This window comes from Carassius carassius, chromosome 39 (assembly GCF_963082965.1).
Source record: "Carassius carassius chromosome 39, fCarCar2.1, whole genome shotgun sequence".
Classification (NCBI taxonomy): Eukaryota; Metazoa; Chordata; class Actinopteri; order Cypriniformes; family Cyprinidae; genus Carassius; species Carassius carassius.
Window position 1 is genome coordinate 27,242,675 of NC_081793.1, and position 26,533 is coordinate 27,269,207.

Here is a 26,533-nt window from a genome sequence, read left to right on the forward strand (position 1 = left end):
CTGCATTTTGGACTATCTGTAGCTTGTTTATTGATGAAGCAGGACAACCACCTAGAAGTGCATTACAATAGTCCAGTCTAGAGGTCATAAATGCATGAACTAGCTTTTCTGCATCAGAAACAGATAACATGTTTCGTAGCTTGGCAATGTTTCTAAGATGGAAGAATGCAGTTTTTGTAACATTGGAAATATGATTTTCAAAAGACAATTTGCTGTCCAATATAACACCCAGATTTCTGACTGTAGAGGAAGTAACAGTACATCCGTCTAGTTGCAAATTGTAATCTACAAGATTCTGTGTGGTGTTTTTTGGTCCAATAATTAATATCTCTGTCTTATCCGAATTTAATTGGAGAAAATTATTTGTCATCCAATCTTTTACATTTTTAACACACTCTGTTAGCTTAGATAATTGGGAAGTTTCATCTGGTCTCGTTGAGATATATAGCTTAGTATCATCAGCATAACAGTGGAAGCTAATTCCGTATTTTCTAATAATATTACCAAGGGGCAACATGTATATTGAAAATAGAAGGGGACCTAGGACGGATCCTTGTGGCACTCCATATTTTACTGATGATAAATGAGATGACACCCCATTTAAATAAACAAAATGGTAGCGATCGGACAGGTAGGATCTAAACCATCTTAGAGCCTGCCCTTGAATACCTGTATAGTTTTGTAATCGATCTATGAGTATGTCATGATCTATGGTGTCGAATGCTGCACTAAGATCAAGTAAGACTAGAAATGAGATGCAGCCTTGATCTGACGCAAAGAGCAGGTCATTTGTAATTTTAACAAGTGCAGTTTCTGTGCTATGGTAGGGCCTAAAACCTGACTGAAATTCTTCATACAGATCATTTTTATGCAGGAAGGTGCTCAATTGAGCAGACACAACTTTTTCTAAAATTTTAGACATAAATGGAAGATTTGAAATAGGCCTATAATTTGCCAGTACACTAGGATCTAGTTTTGGTTTCTTAATAAGAGGCTTGATAACCGCCAGCTTGAATGGTTTTGGGACGTGACCTAAAGATAACGACGAGTTAATGATATTGAGAAGCGGTTCTTCGGCTACAGGTAACAGCTCTTTTAGTAATTTAGTGGGTACAGGATCTAATAAACATCTTGTTGGTTTAGATACAGTGATAAGTTTATTTAGCTCTTCTGTCCTATATTTGTAAAGCACTGCAGTTTATCTTTGGATGCGACGGATGAAACTGAAGTGTTAGACGCTGTAGAATCTACATTCGCTATTGTATTTCTAATGTTATCTATTTTATCAGTGAAGAAATTCATAAAGTCATTACTATTTAACGTTGGTGGAATATTTGAATCAGGTGGCGTCTGGTAATTTGTTAATTTAGCCACTGTGCTAAATAAAAACCTTGGATTGTTTTGGTTATTTTCAATGAGTTTGTGGATATGCTCTGCCCTAGCAGTTTTTAGAGCCTGTCTATAGCTGGACATACTGTTTTTCCATGCAATTCTAAAAACTTCCAAGTTAGTTTTTCTCCATTTGCGTTCAAGACTAGAAGTTACTTTCTTGAGAGAGTGAGTATTACTGTTATACCATGGCACAGTACGTTTTTCTCTAACCTTTTTCAATTTGATGGGGGCAACAGCTTCTAATGTATTAGAGAAAATAGTGCCCATGTTGTCAGTAATTTCGTCTAATTCATGTGTATTTTTGGGTACAAATAGCAGTTGAGATAGATCAGGCAGGTTATTTGCGAATCTTTCTTTGGTGGCTGGAACAATAGTTCTGCCCAGACGGTAACGCTGAGACATATAGTTAATATCAGTTATACGCAGCATGCACCATACAAGGAAATGGTCTGTAATATCATCACTTTGGGGTACAACATCTATAGCAGTAAGATCGATTCCATGCGATATAATTAGATCTAGTGTATGATTAAAACGATGAGTGGGCCCGGTGACATTTTGCTTGACTCCAAAGGAGTTTATTAGGTCAGTAAACATCCTAATGTATCATTTGCATTATCAACGTGAATATTAAAATCTCCCATGATTAGCGCCTTATCAACTGTAACTAGAAGGTCTGAGAGGAAATCTGCAAATTCTTTTAGGAATTCTGTATACGGCCCTGGTGGTCTATACACAGTAGCCAGAGCAAGAGATACATTAGATTTCTTTTGCATGTCTGACAGTGTAACATTTAGCAGAAGTATTTCAAAAGAGTTAAACCTGTATCCTGTTTTCTGGGTAACATTGAGAATATCACTATATATTGTTGCGACACCTCCGCCACGACCAGTCTGACGGGGCTCATGCTTATAACAGTAGTTCGGTGGAGTAGACTCATTTAGACCAAAATATTCATTTGGTTTTAGCCAGGTTTCAGTCAAGCAGAGTACATCAAAACTATTATCTGTGATCATTTCATTTACAATAACTGCTTTGGGTGTGAGTGATCTAATATTTATGAGCCCAAACTTTAAAAACTGTTTTTGTTCATTTACTTTACATTTTTCTGGTTTAATTACGATAAGATTTTTCTAGATCCTACATTACATTTTGACCTCACTATTCGAGGAACAGACACAGTCTTAATAGTTTTTACAGCGCAAGTACTTTTATCATTTAAGCGGGTGGAACAAAACTCATCATAATAGTTATTAGAGAATTGTCTTACCAGTCACATGGAGCGAAGTGTCCTGGAGATGTTGTCAGAGAGCAGCTCCGCTCCGATTCTGCTGGGGTGTAATCCATCAGCGCGAAACAGCCTAGGACGCTCCCAGAAAAGATTCCAGTTATTAACAAATAGCAGTTTCTGTTCTTTACACCATGATAACAACCATTCATTTAAAGCAAAAAGTCTACTGAACCTTTCGTGTCCTCGTCGATACGTGGGCAGTGGTCCTGACACGACGATCGTCGCCGCGGGCGTCGTGCTGCGAACAGTCTCGATCAGGCTGCTGAAGTCCCTCTTCAGCGTCTCCGTCTGCCGCAGCGTGGTGTAGTTAACCCCGGCGTGAAGCACGACCGCTCTGGGGCTCTCGTCGGCCTTCAGGATCGCGGGTATCTGCGCAGAAACATCGAGAACACGAGCACCAGGCAAACAATGAGTGTGCACTTTACCTTCGGCTAACGTAGCACTTACGTGTCGGACGATGGAGTCTCCGATGATCACAGCGTCGCGTCCTGTCTCGCGGAGGGGAGCGAAGCGGTTCCGGATGGAGATGTCGAAGGCAGGAGGGGGAGAAGTCGTCGCCCGGGATGCACCCAGAGTCCGTGGTGTCCCGGCGTCGCAGTGAAGGACATCTGGGAAGATCGCGTCCTGGGTGCACCGGGCCTGTGCAGAGAAACACACGGTGTAGACGTGGTGGGACTGTTAGCAGCACGCGGTATACTTACCCCGGACTTGTGAGCGTCAGCCCGGGATGATTCCAGCGCGGCTCTCCGCTCTCTCAGCTGGGCCTGCCTCACCTCCAGGTCACGAATCTGCTTTCCCACGGCCTCGAGCTCGAGCTGCACAGAGTGGAGACATTCATCCACCATTAAAGCACGTAACAGTGAGTACAGCAGTGGTAATGTGTGTGAATAGAGTATTAGCAATGTAAGCGCAGTTAGCTGCAACCACGCTTGCTGATGCTAACGGGCTAAAAGCTAATAGCGGACCCGGGAGATCAAAATAAAACTAGTGATAGCGAGGCGCTCTGATTGTTTTTGTTGCAGAATACAATAGAGGATATATTCACACGTTATATAAACGGAAACGATGATGTATAAAATTGATTTTTGAGTTAAAAATAGTCAATGAAAAGAATATAGTGACGGAGCTCAAACGCAGTACAGCCACCAACAACAAACAGGAAGTGATGTCAAAAAAGTCAAAAAATATATGCTAAAACAGAACTTCGATCGCCTTTTTCTTTATTTGTTTTATTTTCCAACAGTTTTCATATATGTGAGAGTGTGTTTTATGTTGAATGTGAATGTATCTGCATGATTACCATCTGTTTGAGTGCAAATCAGCCCAAATCAGCTCGCTATTACTGTGTATGCACATCTCTCACGGCTATAGATGAACTCCATCTATATGAATAGAGAAGTGGATTATTGACTTTATGGCGTATTTGTGTTATTACCATCTGTATAAGTGGCCATCAGCACATCAGCACATATTTTCATTGTAATTCATTGTAATTGCTGCATTTCTAGCAATCTCAGGATGTTCTGTAATTGGCGTACAAAGTTAAATCTTTTTTATTTTTCTTATTGAAATTATTCTTATGGTATTTTTCTAGTGCTCAAATAAATCACTTATATGATGTCCAAGTTTCTGTCTAGTGTTTTATAATTGAAAAAAATATGAAGTGGTATGTTTAATGAATAAAATAGTTTATAGAAGCCGTCAGTACAGTTTGTAAATATTTTTTTATATTTGGGGGGGTGTGGGGGTCTAGACATAGTCTCAGAAAAATGGTTGCAGGAATCTCATTTTTCATGATATCTTCTTCAGATTTGAAATAGAAACTCATGAGACATGTGGCTTTCAACCCATTACTTTTCTAGATTGCTCCAGGACTGATATCATGTATTTTTTTAATCTAAAAAAATAAATACAAATTCAGTGTGGTAAAAAAAAAATTCAAGGCACTTTAGTGTCTATAACTTTTAATATTTTTGAGCTTTATCAAATATTGTTGGTAAAAACTAGTGAAAGTAACAAAGTTTTGTGTGTATTTGTATTGCAGAGGGCTGTTTGCTAGTCACTACACAGAAACACATTACCTGGAGGATGGAAGTGCCATCACCACATCACCGAATGTCATGGTAAGAGCACAAGCAACCGCTGCTTCCATCCAAATTTGACAATTTGCACTTCCTATATGTATATATATATATATGTGTGTGTGTGTGTATGTGTGTGTGTGTGTGTGTGTGTGTGTGTGTGTGTGTTTGAGACATATCATAGCATATATTTTAAACTCATGATGCAAAGCCCATATTTCTTTCCTGTATGTGCTCATTTCAGACCTTCTATTTTATCTAAACCAAACCTGCAGTTAAGATCCCACCTAAAATATCTTATCACTGATCTCCGCCCTCACGACATCTGGATGATCTTCTGTCAAAATCTTTAGAGAAGAGGTGGTCAAGCGAGGGCCACCGGGAGTGCAGAAACCACCCATGATGCACCTCTGTGTGTTTTAAGTGTTTAGATTGCAGCTCAGATTACTATTTCGAGTAAAAGACACATTGAGGCCTGAAGGCTTGTAAGAGCAAACCTCTGGAGAGCACCTCTGGGTCACTGAACCTGTTTTCCTCAGTCTGCTCTCCAGTGGACTGCTGGCTTCCCTCGCCAGACAATTTGAGCCAAACTCTTTATGAAAAGAAAACATGCGCTATTAGAAATACAGCTCAAGAAAATAGGCAAGGCAATTATATCTTACTGTTGCTGCTAGTTAGGATTAGAGATTTAAACAAAGTTTGAACCTGTTTTATTGAGCTTTTGCTGGTATCTAAAGAAAGGTGTGCTGTTATTTCACTTTAGCTCAGAGCAAACCAGCAATGGCATAGCAACTATCTTAAGCCACTCAGAGCAACAAGCAACATCATAGCAATGGTCTAAACCACTCAGAGCACCTCCGTAATGATATAATAGTTAAACACTAGATACTTCACAACACCGGAGGGTGAGATTTCATTAACCATTGTAACTTCTTCAGCATATTCAGCAGATTTTCTCAGCAGTGTGCACCCCTGCTTTGTTTGGATGGGAAAAGAGAGTTAAGGTCATCCAGAAACATCAGCACTCCTCAACCTGGATGTCATCAGAGGGAGCATTGCTGAGTTTGGGCTTCATAAACTGATTTGGGATTTTGGAACACAAAATCAGACTGATGCTCTGTCAACCTGAGTGCAGAAATTGATGTTTCTCACATACACATAAAGACAAATTCCAGTTTTTTTTTTTGTAGGTTTTGAGAGATTGTTCAAAAGAGGTACATAGACAAAGTCAGAGTATTCTGAATTCTAGTGAGGTATTTATTTATTTTTGCATTCATTTGTGCATTTAAAATGTATACTTTTGATGCAAATTAAGTTAATGTGGATAAAAAAGTCTGCCTATGTGTGTATATGTGTGTATATATATATATATATATATATATATATATATATATATATATAGCATCAAATGACTAAATGTATATCAAATGTTTATTATTGTTGTTTTTGTTATTATTTTTCAATTGTCAGATGCATTTATCCAAATTAACATCTATTGCATTGAAGGTCCATGCATTAACTGGGAATCAAACCTAGTGACTGGGACTCAGAAGCATTCAGATTTGTATTTTCACATTGTTATATCGTCCGTTCATTTCATGATGGCATGCTTGGTCAGGTTCTGGATGATGGCAAACTGTCTGACCCATTTGGCATCTCCACTGGCACCAAACAAGGCTGTGTGCTTGCCCCACTGTTATTCAGCATCTTCTTTTCCATGGTGCTGTCCGTGGCTTTTAAGAACTGCGACATGGGCATTCCAATCCAGTTCCGTACAGATGGCTGTGTCTTCAATCTACGCAGGCTCCAGGCTCATACAAAGACACATTCAGCAATTCTGCGTGACCTCCTATATGCAGATGATTGTGCACTGATGGCGCACACCCTTACCGAAGCTCAGTCACTATTCGATCGTTTTAGAACTGCAGCTTCTAGGTTTGGGCTTACTGTCAGTCTAAAGAAGACAGAAGTCATGCTTCAAGCGGTGAACAAGTCAAACTCCAATCCACCGGTAATCACTGCAGGTAAGACAGTGCTGGCGGCCGTTGACAAATTCTGCTACCTTGGTAGCATTCTTGCAGCTGATACAACAGCGGACTCCGACATCAGTGCCCGCATCGCAAAAGCTAGTTTTGCCTTCGGTCGACTGTCCAAGAGAGTATGGGATGAGCACGGCATTCGACTGGACACAAAGGTGGCAGTATATAAGGCAGTCATCCTCACTGTGCTGTTGTATGGATCTGAGTCCTGGACCATTTATCGCCGGCAGATTACAAAACTTGATCAGTTCCATATGCGCTGTCTCCGTCGTATTGCACATGTTAAATGGCAGGACAAGGCCCCAAATACTGAGGTACTTCAGACCTGTGGCATCACTGGTATTGAGGCCTTCCTGCTTGCTGCGCAGTTTCGCTGGTCTGGACATGTTGAACGTATGGCAGACTCACGCCTACCGAAGCAGGTTTTTTATGGACAGCTCCAGAGTGGCATGCGCTCTCAAGGAGGGCAACTAAAACGCTACAAGGACGGCCTCAAAGCCAATTTGAAACTGTGCAATATGGACCCAAATGACCTTGAAGAGATGGTTGCAGACAGGACATCATGGCGAGCACAGTGCCACACTGCCATACACTCCTTTGAGCTCAGCCGTATTGTTACTGCTGTAGACAAACGAAGACGCAGAAAGCACAATGCCTTAACATCTAGAACAACATCTAGCCAGTTTGTGTGCGACACCTGTGGCCGGTCATGTGCGTCAAGGATCGTCCTCTATTCACATCGTAGGACGCACCAACAACAACAACTGTGACGAGATCTGTCGTGTCGACAGCTCAGACCAAGGATCAGCCATGTAGAGTTTGACTCATTTCTACCATTGCATGATACAGCATTTAACAGCACTGATAAAATTTTACATTAATTAATGCATTTGCTCCATCCAATCAGTTGTGCAGTAGGCAACAGGACGGCATGTTTTGAGCTGTAAACAGGATGAATTGTGCAAATCTGATGGGATCCAGGGCCCAGATGGAGTGTATACATTCACAGGAGTTCTGTTCCAGAAAGACTAGAGGAGTGTGTCTGTGTTCCCAGACCTCCTCCGCATTTTATTATGTCTGTTTTACGGTTGTGTGTGTGCTGCCGTTATTTTATTCTGAAGCAGAACTCCTCTGAGGCCCATTTGGACTCGCTCATGGACTCCTGCATACTAAAGCGATTAGAACAACAGTGTCAAACTCATTTTAGATCGTGAGACAAGTTTTTATTTGTTAAACCTCATGGACTCGCTGCTCATTTGCTCTGCTAGAGATTGTGAAATCCAAATTCAGCTTTAGATCACAAATAGCTTACATCTCAGTTGGCAAATATGAATCAAAACAATATGGGTGAGAAAACTAGACATTTCTATATGTTCTTACTCGATAGCTTTAGCTTTAATTAGCATTAAGAGAGTAAAAATGAAGACTTTTAATAAACTGATAATAGTTAATGTTTTATTTATTTATTTAGAATTATATTAAATAAGTTAACAGAAGTGGATAGACTTTGTTGAAGGATTATTCATTCATTCATTCATTCATTCATTCATTTATCAATATATTAAATATGTGGTGGATCAAAATGAATTAAATAAAAATTGTTCCATTAAAAAAAAAATCAGACTATTATTTCATATGTCAGGCTTTACAGTGTTAATGGGATATTTAATGACAAAATGTGAACAATAGAAATACAGAATGATGAAAATACAGAAACTGTTCCTTTTTAATCTATTGTGTTAGCCAACAGAAACATACTGTATTTTTGTTTTATGAGTATCAGCAGTCAATTTGATAATTTGTTCCGAATTTGCATTAAAAAAAAATTGGTGTGCTGATGTAACCTCGTAACTTCCTGTCTTTCTTGTCTCAGATTCACTGCTACTATCATGGCGAGGTGGAGGGTCACTCGGGGTCAGAGGTCAGCCTCAGCACCTGCACAGGACTCAGGTGAGTTAGCGGTCACACCTGCTCTGTACGGGACAATCTGTACGTTAACCTCACCGCCTTCCCATGGTGCACTGAGCTCGGGAACCAAAGTCACATCAGGAAGCGCCTGAGGAAAGGGCATTTTAATCACGGCGTGTGAAGTTCAGCATCCTCAAGAGACACGATACGCTTCATGTTTTAATTATGAAAAAGCATGCTTAGGTTTGATTCATTACCCAAGAAGGGACATTCAGATGTAAGGAGTGTGATGTCACATGGGAACACTGCTAGTCCAGTCACATTTACTTCTATAGCGCTCTATAAAAGACAGATTGTTTCAAAGCAGTAAAAAATTACAGTATTAATCAGAATCAGAAAGAGCTTTATTGCCAAGTATGCTTGCGCATACAAGGAATTTGTTTTAGTGACATAAGCTTCCAGTAAACAGAGACAACAACACACAGACCAAAAAAAAAAAACAAATTAGGCAAATAAATTAAGTGTAGGCAAATAAAGTGTATAAACAATTGTGCTATAAATGATAATGGAATAGGATTGAATAAGATGCAGGGATGTACAAGGATGGAGGGGTAACAAATAAATATAAGGATATTGCACATTTTTTTGCATAAGCATAAGTGGGGAACATTTAACTGTTCATGAGGTAGATTGCCTGGGGGAAGAAACTGTTCTTGTGCCTTACTGTTCTGGTATTTGCGGCTCTGAGGCGCCAGCCAGATGGCAAAAGTTCAAAGATGGGGTGACTTGGATGTGAGGGATCCAGAGTGATTTTCTGAGCCCTTTTCCTTACTCTGAATGTATACAGTTCTTGAAGGGTGGGCAGGGGAGCACCAATAATCCTTTCGGCAGTCCGAACAGTTCTCTGTAGTCTTCTGATGTCTGTTTTTGTTGCTGAACCAAACCAGACAGTTATTGAAGTACACAGTACAGACTCAATGATGGCTGAGTAGAACTGCTTCAGCATCTCCTGTGGCAGGTTAAACTTCCTCAGCTGGCGAAGGAAGTACAACCTTTGTTGGGCCTTTTTCACAATGGAGTCAATGTGATTGTCCCACTTCAGGTCCTGAGAGATGGTGGTTCCCAGGAATCTGAATGACTCCACTGCAGCCACAGTGCTGTTCATGATGGTGAGTGGGGAAAGTGCAGGGGGGCTTCTCCTAAAGTCCACAGTCATCTCCACTGTTTTGAGCGTGTTCAGCTCCAGGTTGTTAAGACTGCACCAGACAGCCAGCTGCTCAACCTTTTTTCTGTAAGCAGACTCGTCACCGTCCTGGATGGGGCCGATGACTGTAGTGTCATCTGCAAACTTCAGGAGCTTGACAGAGGGGTTTTTAGAGCTGCAGTCGTTGGTGTACAGGGAGAAGAGCAGAGGTGAGAGAACACATCCCTGAGGGGCACCAGTGTTGGTGGAGCAGCTGTTTGACATGAATTTCCCCAGTCTCACTAACTGTTGCCTATCTGTCAGAAAGCTGGTGATCCACTGACAGATAGAGCTAGGAACAGAGAGCTGGGTCAGTTTGGTCTGGAGGGTTGTTGGGATGATGGTGTTGAAAGCCGAACTAAAGTCCACAAACAGGATCCTCACATAAGTCCCTGTTTGGTCCAGATGTTGCAGGATGAAGTGCAATCCCATGTTGATTGCATCATCCACGGACCTGTTTGCTCGGTAAGCAAACTGGAGGGGGTCCAGTAAGGGTCCAGTGATGTCCTTCAGATAAGCCAGAACCAGTTTGAATGTTCTTCAATTATAAAACAAAAATCAAGTGTCAGTGGTAAAGCAGCTCTAAAATGCCAATAGTGTCCTAATTACATCAACAAATATATTTTTGTGACATAAATATATTCTAAATATATGTTGTAAACAGTGAAGCTATATATATGTATATATGTATGTGAAGACTTCAGATACAAAAACCTCTAAGGCCGTTTTATTATTTCAAAAATAACCAAAAAGTAGCCAAATATAAAAAATTTTTGCAAATGAATTTTTTCCCCGTTTTTCTGTAGATTTTGAAATATATTTACAATTATATTTGAAAATATTATTTTCAATTTTACAGGTTAGTTAAGTTGGTTCAGTTTAGTTCAACAACAGTGTGCAGCGATTATAAAGCAAACTCACTTCAACAGTTCAGTGTTGATTCAGTTTAGTTCAATAATATTGCAAAGTTCATCAAATTAAGAAACAAGCTCAATTCAGCTGTAAAGAAGCTCTACAGAAAACAGTCAGATTGGTGTTCAGTAACAGTGTTGATGTTGCAAAGCTCATCAATTCCGAAACAAATTCGATTCCGCTCTAAATGAGGAAAGTGATTGTCATATAATAGCTTCTGTTAGAGCATCACCATCATAATTTTATATTAACTGATCATGCACCACAGAAAAAGCGTGGCCCTGGCATACAGGATTTTTGACTGTGATAAAGCGTCCCTAGAGTAATGGCGCTTATTGTTCAGCTCTTTCTTTGATCTTGACTCAGTTTTTGTGGCGCAGTAACCTGTCTCTCTCCACCTGGCAGACAGACACAGCACAGCACAGGTCTCCTCCAACAGAAGCGGCCAAAACAAATTGCTTCTGCTTTAGTTTGGCAGCGTCCAGGGTTTCCACGAGGATCTCATGCGGTGGAGAATGTAGTTTTGAAACTTCTGGTAAAGCCCAAAGATCTGGCCGTTTCCCAGCTGAGGAGAATGTCACTTAAATTCAGCGTACGACTCCAAAGTGTGAGAAAGGAGGGGTAACAAATAAATATAAGGATATTGCACATTTTTTTGCATAAGCATAAGTGGGGAACATTTAACTGTTCATGAGGTAGATTGCCTGGGGGAAGAAACTGTTCTTGTGCCTTACTGTTCTGGTATTTGCGGCTCTGAGGCGCCAGCCAGATGGCAAAAGTTCAAAGATGGGGTGACTTGGATGTGAGGGATCCAGAGTGATTTTCTGAGCCCTTTTCCTTACTCTGAATGTATACAGTTCTTGAAGGGTGGGCAGGGGAGCACCAATAATCCTTTCGGCAGTCCGAACAGTTCTCTGTAGTCTTCTGATGTCTGTTTTTGTTGCTGAACCAAACCAGACAGTTATTGAAGTACACAGTACAGACTCAATGATGGCTGAGTAGAACTGCTTCAGCATCTCCTGTGGCAGGTTAAACTTCCTCAGCTGGCGAAGGAAGTACAACCTTTGTTGGGCCTTTTTCACAATGGAGTCAATGTGATTGTCCCACTTCAGGTCCTGAGAGATGGTGGTTCCCAGGAATCTGAATGACTCCACTGCAGCCACAGTGCTGTTCATGATGGTGAGTGGGGAAAGTGCAGGGGGGCTTCTCCTAAAGTCCACAGTCATCTCCACTGTTTTGAGCGTGTTCAGCTCCAGGTTGTTAAGACTGCACCAGACAGCCAGCTGCTCAACCTTTTTTCTGTAAGCAGACTCGTCACCGTCCTGGATGGGGCCGATGACTGTAGTGTCATCTGCAAACTTCAGGAGCTTGACAGAGGGGTTTTTAGAGCTGCAGTCGTTGGTGTACAGGGAGAAGAGCAGAGGTGAGAGAACACATCCCTGAGGGGCACCAGTGTTGGTGGAGCAGCTGTTTGACATGAATTTCCCCAGTCTCACTAACTGTTGCCTATCTGTCAGAAAGCTGGTGATCCACTGACAGATAGAGCTAGGAACAGAGAGCTGGGTCAGTTTGGTCTGGAGGGTTGTTGGGATGATGGTGTTGAAAGCCGAACTAAAGTCCACAAACAGGATCCTCACATAAGTCCCTGTTTGGTCCAGATGTTGCAGGATGAAGTGCAATCCCATGTTGATTGCATCATCCACGGACCTGTTTGCTCGGTAAGCAAACTGGAGGGGGTCCAGTAAGGGTCCAGTGATGTCCTTCAGATAAGCCAGAACCAGTTTGAATGTTCTTCAATTATAAAACAAAAATCAAGTGTCAGTGGTAAAGCAGCTCTAAAATGCCAATAGTGTCCTAATTACATCAACAAATATATTTTTGTGACATAAATATATTCTAAATATATGTTGTAAACAGTGAAGCTATATATATGTATATATGTATGTGAAGACTTCAGATACAAAAACCTCTAAGGCCGTTTTATTATTTCAAAAATAACCAAAAAGTAGCCAAATATAAAAAATTTTTGCAAATGAATTTTTTCCCCGTTTTTCTGTAGATTTTGAAATATATTTACAATTATATTTGAAAATATTATTTTCAATTTTACAGGTTAGTTAAGTTGGTTCAGTTTAGTTCAACAACAGTGTGCAGCGATTATAAAGCAAACTCACTTCAACAGTTCAGTGTTGATTCAGTTTAGTTCAATAATATTGCAAAGTTCATCAAATTAAGAAACAAGCTCAATTCAGCTGTAAAGAAGCTCTACAGAAAACAGTCAGATTGGTGTTCAGTAACAGTGTTGATGTTGCAAAGCTCATCAATTCCGAAACAAATTCGATTCCGCTCTAAATGAGGAAAGTGATTGTCATATAATAGCTTCTGTTAGAGCATCACCATCATAATTTTATATTAACTGATCATGCACCACAGAAAAAGCGTGGCCCTGGCATACAGGATTTTTGACTGTGATAAAGCGTCCCTAGAGTAATGGCGCTTATTGTTCAGCTCTTTCTTTGATCTTGACTCAGTTTTTGTGGCGCAGTAACCTGTCTCTCTCCACCTGGCAGACAGACACAGCACAGCACAGGTCTCCTCCAACAGAAGCGGCCAAAACAAATTGCTTCTGCTTTAGTTTGGCAGCGTCCAGGGTTTCCACGAGGATCTCATGCGGTGGAGAATGTAGTTTTGAAACTTCTGGTAAAGCCCAAAGATCTGGCCGTTTCCCAGCTGAGGAGAATGTCACTTAAATTCAGCGTACGACTCCAAAGTGTGAGAAAGGTTTGCAAATGCTGATCCAAGAACCACAGAGTGGTAATATTAGAGCTCAGGGGAAGATTTATTCAGCCAAATATCCTACAAAATGGATCGTCTGCTGACCAACAGTGGCTTGGATGTTGAACTAAGTTGCTTTCCAAAACGTCACGCTGTCTTATTTTGTGGGAAAAGAGAAACCACTTCCTCTCAGAGAAGAGTTTCTCTCGCCGTTTTGTGTTAATGTTGTGAAAGCTTCTTCTGTCTCGCTCCTTTTCTGTGTCTGCAGTTCCAAATAATCATAATTTATTAGTGCATCTCAGCATTTGAAAGCACATTTTGGGAAAAGTGCTGTTCAAACAAGTGCAAATATTTCACATGGTCTCTAAATTAATATGAGGCCATGAAATCTGCAAGCACAATAATGAGAGTAGAAATGCGGTTCAGAAATGCTACAAATTTAATTCATAACAGGAGGTAAAATTGTTATGCTTTCAAACTTAACAGCTTGAAAACACCATATTTACTTTCTGATTAGCAACATTTCCAGGAGATGCTCATTTAGAAATGGATTGTGTGAGACTTTTTGACAAAATATTGTAGATTACTTAAATGTTTAATGCAATATGTGCATTTTCCAGACAATAGATCAAAAATGGATGAATGAGATATATTTAAATATTATTTTTCTCCACATTTTGAATATAGATATTTCACTGTTAATGATGAGACAGGATGAAATTGATATATATATATATATATATATATATATATATATATATATATATATATATATATATATATATATATATATATATATATATATATATATATATATATATATATTGTAATTCTGACTATTTTAATATTATTTTGTTTATTGATAAAATAATTTTTTCACTGTCCAGACAAATTATGAAAATATGACGAATTTTTTTTTTTTTACATGTCAAATAATACATGAATGTTCTATTTTATTGCTATTTCTAATTATTTATTCTTTTGTTTACATGGCACATGCATAATGGTAATATGAACTAATCTAGATGTCAACTGAATGCTGTTCATTGTCTCGTTCAACAGGGGACTGATTTCACTTGAACATGAAGTATATATACTGGAGCCAATGGAAGAGGGAAACACACACCGGCTTTACAGAGGAGAACATCTTAAAGTCACCCAGGGAACCTGCGGACACGGTCACAACATTTCATACCCTACAGAGATGAGGAACACTACAGAAACTGTCTTCAACTCTCACAGCAGGAGGGTGAGCGCGAAAAAACCTCAAACAGCATCCAATATTATTTTTTTACATGCAGACACATATGCAATCTGCTTAACTAATGTGACATATTTTTGAATAAAACTGACTATTTAGCTGTAAACCATGTATGGCTGGGCTTTTATCCATCCAACTCAAATTAGCAAATGAACATTAAGTGTAAAAAATGTTCCTCATTCATACTTATTGAATTTCCTGCTTCCTGTGAAATAATCACATAATGTAAATAAATATTTACACTATCCAGTCTACAGTATATTATCTTTTTGCTTCATTATTGTTTTTTTATTTAATATTTTTTTTTTAAATATATATATATATATATATATATATATATAACTTTTTTTTTTTTTTTTTGATGCATCAGATTTGATAGGAAAATCAGTCAGCAAGACCTAGAAGTTAGTTTTCATTTATATAACATTTGCTTTCACTAATTCCCATATGTCTATTGGTGTCATTTCATTCATTGATGACTTCGGTATAATCCTACAATGTGGAATATAGTGAAAACGAAGAATGACTAAGTGAGAATTACTTGAAATACTCTTCATTTGAAAAGAGACATTTATAATATCTATAAAAGACAAGTGGGTCTTTCACTTGAGTAAATGAGATTGCCAGGCAATCCTAAACCTGTTAAAGTGAACGGTCTCCTGGAAAGCACATTGTGGTAGATCAGATGTAGTTTAAGGGCATTGCTGAACCCAGAAGTGGATGTTCAATCACACAGTGCTCTGTTAATAAAGGGCACATCCGGAAGAGAGCTGAAGACGTCACCTCAGTGTCTTAAAGGCCTCATAGCAAAATGGGCCTTGGAAGATTTTATAAAAGCTGCTTGAGTGCAGGCTCTATTAACTGTGTCCTTCAGAAGAAGTGGGTGAAATTCTCTCTTAATCATGTTCTTTCTCTCATTTTTTTCTTCTCTCTGCAGCTTAAAAGAGACGCCCAGAGCAGTACCAAGCATGTGGAGTTGATAATCGTTGCAGACAACCGCGAGGTAATGAAGAGACGCTCTTGACCTCACACACATCTCCAACCTTCAATCATCTAATTCAGCGGCTCTAAACTAGTGGGTCGTGACCCAAAAATGAAACGCAGATCTGTTTTACTTGGGTCACAGACATCAACGATGCTCAGCACAAATGATAGCTAACCATATAATGGCGCTCATCCTCAAAAACCAGAACAAAACTACAAAAGGTAAAAGAAAATGAGTTCCAGACAACATGAAATATATATTCACATGCAAAGTGGTGTTTTATAAGCTGATTTATTGGCTGCCAAGTGCATGAAACCATCAATTTACAAAAAGCATTTAGAAACCAAATGTCTAAACACATGGGTGACATTTAATTCTTGAGTCGGGAGGGAATCTGTTGATAGCCTTTCGTTTATAACCAGAAATGTGCATGGTGCTTTTGGGATTTGAATTTAAGTTTTCCATGTCTTTTTCCTATTGAAATGTGTATCTTTTGAATCATTCTCACCAAAGGCGATTAGAGGGTCATTGTTTGTTACTACTGAAACAAACTGAAACAAACAAACAAACACCTACTGAAACCAGGTGGATGTTAGAGAAGGAGTTAGAAAAAGTGCATTTGTTCTCTTGCTAATTTTACAGCAATCAAGCTTTCATCCTGATTTTTGTCACTCATACAACAGCCACAGCAATCATGGGTGACACATTTCCAGTCTGCATTTATGTTGTAAAACTGACAGTCTGCACTTCAAACACTGCTGGTCGTGTTTCGTTCGACATCTGTGTGCCGCTGCCCATGGAAAATGAATTACCTCATGTGACATTTACCACAGCAGGCCAATGAATGGCACATTTGGCTGCAGTTTAAAGACTTTTTTTGTCCTCTTTTCATTTCAGTATCAGAGACAGGGGAAAGATGTGGAGAAAGTAAAACAGAGGCTTGCTGAAATAGCAAACTATGTGGACAAGGTAAACTTGGAAAGCATGACAACATGCTTAATGAAAGAATGAATGAATAATAATTTCACGAAACAGATTTTTTTTTAGGAAAATGCACTTATTTTAACCAGACTTGATGAAATAAAGCATCAAGAACATGTGTGTGTGTGTGTGGTGTGGTGTGTGTGTGTGTGTGTGTGTGTGTGTGTGTGTGTGTGTGTGTGTGTGTGTGTGTGTGTGTGTGTGTTTGAACTGTGTTGTATACTATACATATATACTAGTGCTGTCAAATTATTAATCATGAATAATCACATACAAAATCTAAGTTTTTGTTTACATAACATATGTATATGTAAATCAGAATATGAAAATATAGAAGTAAATCAATGTATTCTTATACATCTGAATAAATACATATAAATCATATATATATATATATATATATATATATATATATATATATAGTTTAGTTGCAAGTCTGAATATATTTAGATAAATCCTAAAATGTTGTTGAAACTTAAATATATTTTAACTATAATTATAAAATAAATTGTGAATATATGTAGTTATGATTCTGCATATTTAATTGTACATTCAGATGTATTTTTTTAATCTTGAATATGCAAGAATATAATAAGTTATAACTCTGAACATATAAGTGTAAATTGAAATACACATTTAAAAATCCTGAATATATAAACAGCAATTTCCTGCTTATCTATACTGAATTTATCTTTATCTTTACAAAATTTTGCAATAAAGCGGCTAGAAAATGATTCCTAGGTAAATATTTGTGTAACTTGTGTGAATATTTGTAAGGTTTTCCCCCTTGAAAAATCTGCTTTAAGTTGATTTGCTGACAGCAAGCGCTGCGTGTTTTAGTTTTACAGATCTCTGAATATCCGTGTGGCTCTGGTGGGGCTGGAGGTGTGGAGTGACGAGGACAAATGCTCCATCACACAGGATCCGTTCACATCGCTCCACGAGTTCCTGGACTGGAGAAAACTCAAGCTGCTCCCGCAGAGACCCCACGATAACGCTCAGCTCATCAGGTTTGACTGCTAAACGTGTTTACTGCTGAGGGTCGGCAGGTGGAAAACACAGCACGCTGTTCAGCATGAGAATCAGTGCAAATAAATGCTGATTCTTCTGGGAAGAATTGCTTCACTATTTATTATTTAGAAAGGTTTTATTCACATAAAAAATGCTTTGTTTCTATTGAAAGTTTACCCAGCCTGCTGTAGATGAACATGTGTGTCACACGACTTCCTGTTTTTCCTCTTCAGTGGCGTTTACTTCCAGGGCACCACCATCGGCATGGCTCCTATTATGAGCATGTGTACTGCGGAGCAGTCAGGGGGCATCGTCATGGTGAGTGACATCTGTCAATCATTTGTGTTTTGCTTTGAAAGTGCAAAAAAAGGTACTTGATTTTATACTTTTACATAATACAGGAATTATATTAATTTTATATATTATGAAATAATTTTATATATTTATATATGTTATATATGAAATAGTGTTATATATTTTATACATTTCTTCAAACATCTTGAAGACAATGCCACAGTTTTCTTCTGACACACTACAACAAAAGACCTAAAAATAACTGCCTTAAAAAAAGATTTTGTTGTTGTAGTTGGTGGTGAAAATACAAATGGTCTTAGAATTTTGCACAGTACGTACTATATATATATATATATATATATATATATAAATTGAGGATAAAAAATAAATCTTATGCAACTTCAGCAAATCTGCAGTAAATGTAATGATGTAATCATGTGTGTGTGTGTGTGTGTGTGTGTGTGTTTTGTCATATGTCTATGTTATATGTATTTTATTTGAGTCTCATTGCAGACATCCGTTAGTTCTTGAATACAGAGGTTACTTGTGGTTGCTGCGGTTCTAACTTTTAGATGATCATCTCCTTCTTTACTTTGTCTGATGAGGACAGTAACTCACTCCGCACGGCCGTCTAGAGATGTTTTCTCTAAATCAGCCCAACACATTGATCACACAGCACTCCACCATAACATCTAGTACTGAGACACAAAATCAAACAGCTCGCTGAGAAACAGATCGAGGGAAAGCGCTGGATGTGTTCTTACTCAGCAAATGAGCTGAATTTAGTTAAACTCTTGACGTATTTATAGCCAGCTTCCTTACTAATAAGACCTCTGGCTTCATAGCATAGACATTTGAACCTGTTGCTATCATTTCTGCTTGAATAGACTGTGTTTCTGGCTTCTATTTTGAAGTAAACTGGACCATCTCAAATGATCAAGGATCCCATTATATGAAGATTCTCCATTATAGATCATTATAGTCACATGTGGTTTCTTTCAAAACGTTTTAACTTTGTCAGTCAAAACAGCAGACATGCATGTTTTCTTCATTGACTCATTCATCGGATGTGTTTTGTTTCCTTTGGCCGCCGTTTGACTGAGCGGAGTTGCCACCATAAAAGCCACAGTATTTCACAGAAAACAAGGCACGATCTCATGACATCTTGTGTTGTGATGAGGTTTTGTCCTCATTTGACCAGTTCCCAAGCTTTCTTAAAAAATGCAATGAGATACACAGACAGCAGCAGATTATAGATGATTGTGTTCAGGTCCCCGGACCGTCAGAATTCTCCGATCACACATCCAGCGGAAAGAAAATTCACAAAATGACACGAAAAGAGATTAAATGGAGTGCAAATGGAGACTTTTGCTCGAGTCTTGTTCATCACTCAAAATAAAAAACCTCACACCCCGAGTGAGAAAATTACATCTTTTGCCACATTGCGTTCGGACATAAGCATCCCTTATCCAAATCAATGCATTTTGCTGTATTCCTGCTTGATCTGGTTCTTTTAACACCCTCTAAATGGGCTTTACACACTCCTGTCCGTCAAACGCTGATCTATTGTGAAGGCAAATTGCATCATGCATATTTAAATTAAGTAATTCTTTTGACAAACACACATCATTTCTATGCAAATGCAGCTCATTATAGAATGTGCTGGATTCATAAACATTTATACAGTAATAAATGTCCATTGAAAGCTTAAAGAAGTAAAAAGTTCCACGTGATCATGCCAGCAATAATCGTAAAGGGTTTTTGATTAAATGTATACTTTACATGCAATATAAACTACCATTTAAAAGTTTTAGGTAGGTTAAAATATATTTTAAAAAGGACTCTTTTGATCACCAAGTCTGCATTTTGTTTATATAAAAAATGCTGTGCAAAAAGGAATATTGTGAAATATTTTTGCAATCTAAAATATCTGTTTTCTGTTTAATTATATATTTTAAAGTGTAATTTATTCCTGTGATGCGCAGCTGAATTTTGAGCATCATTACTCCAGTCTTCAGTGTCACATGATCTTCAGAAATCATTCTAATATACTGATTTGCTGCTCAATAAAAAAAATTATTATTATCAATATTGATTCATTTACTGGAAATAAAATGGTGTAGAAATCACCAAAAATTAATTAAGAAACTGAAAGTAACACAAATAATTTAAATGAAATTTTAAAGACTGAAACAGTATTTTCTTGTCAAACCTACTCCAGGATCTGTTTTATTATAACTTTATTTTTGTGGAAACCATTATTTATTTTAGGATTTTTTATGAATAGAAAGGACAAAAGAAGCATTTAATCTTTTGAAAATTTTATAAAAGTTTTAACCGTCATTTTTGATCAATTTAATGCTTCCTTAATGAATAAAAGCATTAATTTCCAACTGACCCCAAACTTTTTAAAATCATTTTGTTCCAGTATTTGGTTTCCAAGTCTCTCTAGTTCCGAAAGAGCACATTCTGAGCAATAAAACTTTCCTCATGCTCATTTTATGACACGAGTAATCACTCAGAACTGAAGTGAATCTGGCCGTTTTCCTTCGTTTTAATTTGATTTTCACATGTTTGGCAGACAAGTCCTCACCAAAGCGACTGTAATTGTGTCTGTCCTGCCTCATCAGCACACACCCTCCCTCAAACAAAGCCTGCCGAACGGTCTGATGGTGTTCTGGCAGTGCTCGAGCAATTACAGCAGCGGATCTCCAGTTATGCAGCTCTGATGGATTTGTGGAAAAGTAATTAGAAAGGCCGTTAGTGTCTGCTCCTTATAGAACTCATGTGAAACTGTTTTCTGAGAGAAATACAAACACGCAAGACGAGAGATGTGGGGATAAATGTAATCTGGGGAGGGAAGGTGGAACAGGGCAGATAACGCCTCTCGAGTCTCTGGGTTCGCGGAGGAAGAAATTGCTCTTGTTTGCATTAAGTTAAAATTGATTGCTTATTCTGATTCTCACTCTCTCTGTCTTTAAGGATCACTCTGATAACCCTCTCGGCGCTGCGGTTACTTTGGCCCATGAGCTCGGACACAACTTTGGCATGAACCACGACACTCCGGAGCGCGGCTGCGGCTGCAGGGCCACCGTGGACCGCGGCGGGTGTATCATGACCCCCTCCACTGGGTGAGAAAACTGCATCAGATCTGCAAATGAGATTCTTAAAGCTGTTTTTATGTTCAAATATTCTTATATTGGTTTAAAGTGCTATGATGAGGCCATTCGCAGGTTTGTTTCACTGAAGCTCTGTGATGCTTTCAGAACTTTAATCTGTTCTGGTTTTAACCAATGGTGTGAGTTTGAGACAAAACTGTCTGTTGACAGACATATTCAGAAACCTTTTGGTTTGGAAAACATCATTAAGATATATATATACAGTCAGGTCCATAAATATTGGGACATCGACACAATTCTAATCTTTTTGGCTCTATACACCACCACAATGGATTTGAAATGAAAAGAACAAGATGTGCTTTAACTGCAGACTTTCAGCTTTAATTTGAAGGTATTTACATCCAAATCAGGTGAACGGTGCAGGAATTACAACAGTTTGTATATGTACCTCCCACTTTTTAAGGGACCAAAAGTAATGGGACAATTGGCTGCTCAGCTGTTCCATGGCCAGGTGTGTGTTATTCCCTCATTATCCCATTTACAAGGAGCAGATAAAAGGTCCAGAGTTCATTTCAAATGTGCTATTTGCATTTGTAATCTGTTGCTGTCAACTCTCAATATGAGATCCAAAGAGCTGTCACTAGCAGTGAAGCAAGCCATCATTAGGCTGAAAAAAAAACAAAACAAACCCATCAGAGAGATAGCTAAAACATTAGGTGTGGCCAAATCAACTGTTTGGAACATTCTTCTAAAGAAAGAACGAACCGGTGAGCTCAGCAACACCAAAAGACCCGGAAGACCACGGAAAACAACTGTGGTGGATGACCGAAGAATTCTTTCCCTGGTGAAGAAAACACCCTTCACAACAGTTTGGCCAGATCAAGAACACTCTCCAGGAGGTAGGTGTATGTGTGTCAAAGTCAACAATCAAGAGAAGACTTCACCAGAGTGAATGCAGAGGGTTCACCACAAAATGTAAGCCATTGGTGAGCCTCAAAACAGGAAGGCCAGATTAGAGTTTGCCAAACAACATCTAAAAAAGCCTTCACAGTTCTGGAACAACATCCTATTGACAGATGAGACCAAGATCAACTTGTACCAGAGTGATGGGAAGAGAAGAGTATGGAGAAGGAAAGGAACTGCTCATGATACAAAGCATACCACCTCATCAGTAAAGCATGGTGGTGGTAGTGTCATGGCATGGGCATGTATGGCTGCCAATGGAACTGGTTCTCTTGTATTTATTGATGATGTGACTGCTGACAAAAGCAGCAGGATGAATTCTGAAGTGTTTCGGGCAATATTATCTGCTCATATTCAGCCAAATGCTTCAGAACTCATTGGACGGCGCTTCACAGTGCAGGTGGACAATGACCCGAAACATACTAAGAAAGCAACCAAAGAGTTTTTTTAAGGGAAAGAAGTGCAATGTTATGCAATGGCCAAGTCAATCACCTGACCCGAATCCGATTGAGCATGCATTTCACTTGGGAAAATGCCCCAAGAACAAGCAGGAACTGAAGACAGTTGCAGAAGAGGCCTGGCAGAGCATCACCATGGATGAAAACCAACGTCTGGTGATGTCTATGCGTTCCAGACTTCAGGCTATAATTGAATGCAAAGGATTTGCAACCAAGTATTAAAAAGTGTAAGTTTGATTTTATGATTGTTAATCTGTCCCATTAGTTTTGGTCCCTTGAAAAGTGGGAGGCACATAAACAAACTGTTGTAATTCCTACACCATTCACCTGATTTGGATGTAAATACCCTCAAATTAAAGCTGAAAGTCTGCAGTTAAAGGTCCCATGACATGGATTATTTCCTTTTCTTTAAATGCTTTTTAATGTTTCCTTAGGTGTACTTATATTGTTAATATGATTTTTACATTTAAAATTTAGAAATAAAAAGCATTTTTTATATCCTGATATTAGCCCTCTGGCTTGAATGCTCTGTTTGAAGGGGCGTGTCTGCTGTGAAACTCCGAGTAAACGACAACTGTTGTGATTGGCTGACATCTTTGCATTCGAAATGCGTATTACATGTGGAACCCCTCTCAAATAAATATATCTACAGCTGTCGAGATTAACGAATCGTGGATTTGTTGATTTATAATTATTTTTTCGATCTTTTCCCATCACATGAAAGGCTGCAGTGATGAGCTGAGTAGACAGAGTCTGTTTATCGCGTGAATGCAGTGATCTCGTCATTATTGCAACACGTTTTCTCTCACAAAATGCTTTCACCACAACTAACAGCAAACACATGAATACAGTAAAAGCTTTGTTGTGCAGCATAACAGCGTCATTCATTGTAACGGCAGTTTGGGCAAGTGTGCAGATGTACTCGCGATGTGTGAGAGCTCCGGAGAAAAAAGGGAGCGTTCTTTGATCGCTCTCTGTAGTTAAATCACAATTTAAATAACAGATTTGTTTCATGCTACTAAGAGAAACAACGTGAAGTTGATCGTTTAGTCACTGGCTTGATTCACTGATGCATAAACAGTATTAAACGATTTAGAAAGAAAGTCTGTGTGAACTTGAATAATTAGCTACACATCAGAAATCACTGATCACAGATCAGGCATTAATGAACACTGTTACTCACTGTTTGTGCCGGTGCTGTCGAATCCATATCATAAAAGTCTGTTTGTAACGCCTGTGCTGACATTGCGACTGAATTATATGTAAATATTTGGGCGGGCAAAGCAGAGAAAGGGGAGGTAACATTTCTCTTTACAACGTCACAAAGAGGAGATTCCAGATCAGACCGTTTGAGATTCCATTTTCTCAAAGGCAGAGAAAGATAGCAAAATCTCGATTTACACCGATTAAAATTTTTTGAAACTTGGGGACCACATAAATGCTAGGGGAAGTCATATTAATGTTAAAAAACCTCAGAAAGTAAAATTTTCATGTCATAGGACCTTTAAAGCACATCTTGTTCGTTTCATTTCAAATCCATTGTGGTGGTGTATAGAGCCAAAAAGATTAGAATTGTGTCGATGTCCCAATATTTATGGACCTGACTGTATATATAAGATAATTTTTGCTTTACCAGCAGTAAAGTTTCTGTCTGCTCGGCACATGACGGCTCTGTCTGTTTGTTAGTGGTTCGCTTTCTTTCTGCCTCATTACTCCATAATGAGCTCCATTTGCTCATCTGCACAACAGCACACTTTAACACCCCACCCTGCGGGCAGCGTTAGCTTTTAGCCTTTAGCCACATGCTCATTAGCATGCTTTCAGTTGACCCCGCTGGTTCATGACGTCTGTCACACAAACCATCTGGGACTCATTTCTTAAAAACATCAGAGCTTGTGCAACTTGTTGCTAATTCATTCTGTCATCTGTTAGACGAGATGGCTGGCTTTATGGTCAGATGTTCTGAGACCTGTGATGAATTAAACTTATTCGTACTAAACATGGAGACAGTTTTAGCACATATTGACTAAATTCATGAGACATTAAAAGTTTGATCAAGCTCTTTTTAGGAATAAACTGTGTCACTTGTTTAACAGCACATATTTACACATCAGAAAAAATGATATTTTTTTATATATCAGTGATATTATAGTTAATTGAAACTAAAACCAAAACCAAAAAAGTTTTTGTTACTTAAAAATAACATACAGCATAAATATAAAACCTACTATTAAAAAAGACTAAAAAGCTTATAGATTTTCAACTTTATTGTTGAAATTTTGGCTTTTTGTTGGACAGAAACAGCAGTGATTGACAGGAAATTGAGAAGAGAGATGGGAAATGGGGTCAGGAGACTCAACATGCACAATGATTGACAGGCAGAGGGCCTTTCTGATTGGCTAAGAGGCAGTACTGTCATGGAAACAGATGTGATTTCTCATGACACCTATTTCAGGTGTAGAGACATTCATTCCCAAGAAATGATTGGCAGCAGTTTTGAGTCTGTAAAAGTTGTCTTGTGTGATTCCAGCAAGTAAATCACATATCTGCGGGCCGCATTAGATTTCTGATGAGGCAGATGGTTGCGCACCGGCCAACTCAATCCCAGCATCCTCTAGTGTGTATCAGTTCATCCGCATGAGTGTTTTAGCTGGACTGCACCCACGAAAAACCCATAACGTGACGCTCGATGAGGGGCTCATAAAGAGGTGTCATGAAGGACCAGGCGAGAAAAACAGATCTGATGCAGAGAGACCGAAAAAAGAAACATATTGGTCACATATTTGTACAAATCAGAATCTTGAATCAGACAATTAAGACGGATATTTTTTCCTTTACAGTGCATTAGTATGCGTCTCCTCTCACAGAGCTTTCATAGATCAAAGCGTAAATGAATTTAACATCGCAGCAGGTGCTCGTTTAGGAGCTTCACATCTATATAATTGTGTTAATTAAGACCTGAGGGGTGAAGATCCCTCTGAGGTTTGAAGCAGCTCCTTCACTCCTACAGGTTTGATGAATGTAATCTCAAGTAGCCAGATTTTATCACCACAGCGTGTGATCAAAGGCTTATTCTGAACAAGCACTGCCCACCTAGACAGGAAGAGACTGTTTGATTGACAGCTCAAGCCACCAGTCTGATTTTCATGTTTTTCATGTGATGTTTTGGAGCTGGTAGATATGCAATGACTCCTTTGAATTTATGATTGTGAATTTGAATTTAATAGATTTACTTGAATTGGGATGACAAGAACAGAAATTTCCTGAATTGTAATTTGAAGACCTTTAACCTTAAGGTAATGCATTCTGGGAAAGTTAATTTTTTTTTTTTTTTTTTAACGATTATGAATAAATTATAAATTTATTATGAATAATAATAATAAATTATGCATTATGAATAAATTATTATGCATAAATATAAATAATTTATATATATATATATATATATATATATATATATATATATATATATATATATATATATATATTGGGTATATACATATAGGTCATAAATGCATAAACTAAAAATAAAAAATAAACCTGTAGTTAAGTATTCCCAGGATCCAAATTAGGAAAAAATAAATAAAAAAACATTCAGACTTTCAACAATTCAACAAATTTTTAAATGTATTAAGTTGTATGTATATATATATATATATATATATATATATATATATATATATATATATATATATATAATAAATATAGGGTATTTTGTACCCTATTATATATATATATAATAAATATGAGGTATTTTTGTACTTTTATATATATATATATATATTACATACATACATATATATTAAAGTACAAACATACC

The 26,533-nt window shown here is 38.3% G+C and overlaps 1 protein-coding gene across 1 annotated transcript in view; it reads left to right on the forward strand.

Annotated features, from left to right (window-relative positions):
* The window catches only part of LOC132121705 (disintegrin and metalloproteinase domain-containing protein 12-like), a 104,169-nt gene that overhangs the window by 55,600 nt on the left and 22,036 nt on the right, over positions 1-26,533 (forward strand). Inside the window, exons 4-11 of the mRNA XM_059531416.1 lie at positions 4,728-4,806; positions 8,677-8,753; positions 14,704-14,890; positions 15,840-15,905; positions 16,785-16,856; positions 17,709-17,878; positions 18,113-18,197; positions 21,156-21,304. Of these exons, the coding sequence (XP_059387399.1) occupies positions 4,728-4,806; positions 8,677-8,753; positions 14,704-14,890; positions 15,840-15,905; positions 16,785-16,856; positions 17,709-17,878; positions 18,113-18,197; positions 21,156-21,304 (885 nt within the window). The remainder of the gene's footprint in view (positions 1-4,727; positions 4,807-8,676; positions 8,754-14,703; positions 14,891-15,839; positions 15,906-16,784; positions 16,857-17,708; positions 17,879-18,112; positions 18,198-21,155; positions 21,305-26,533) is intronic.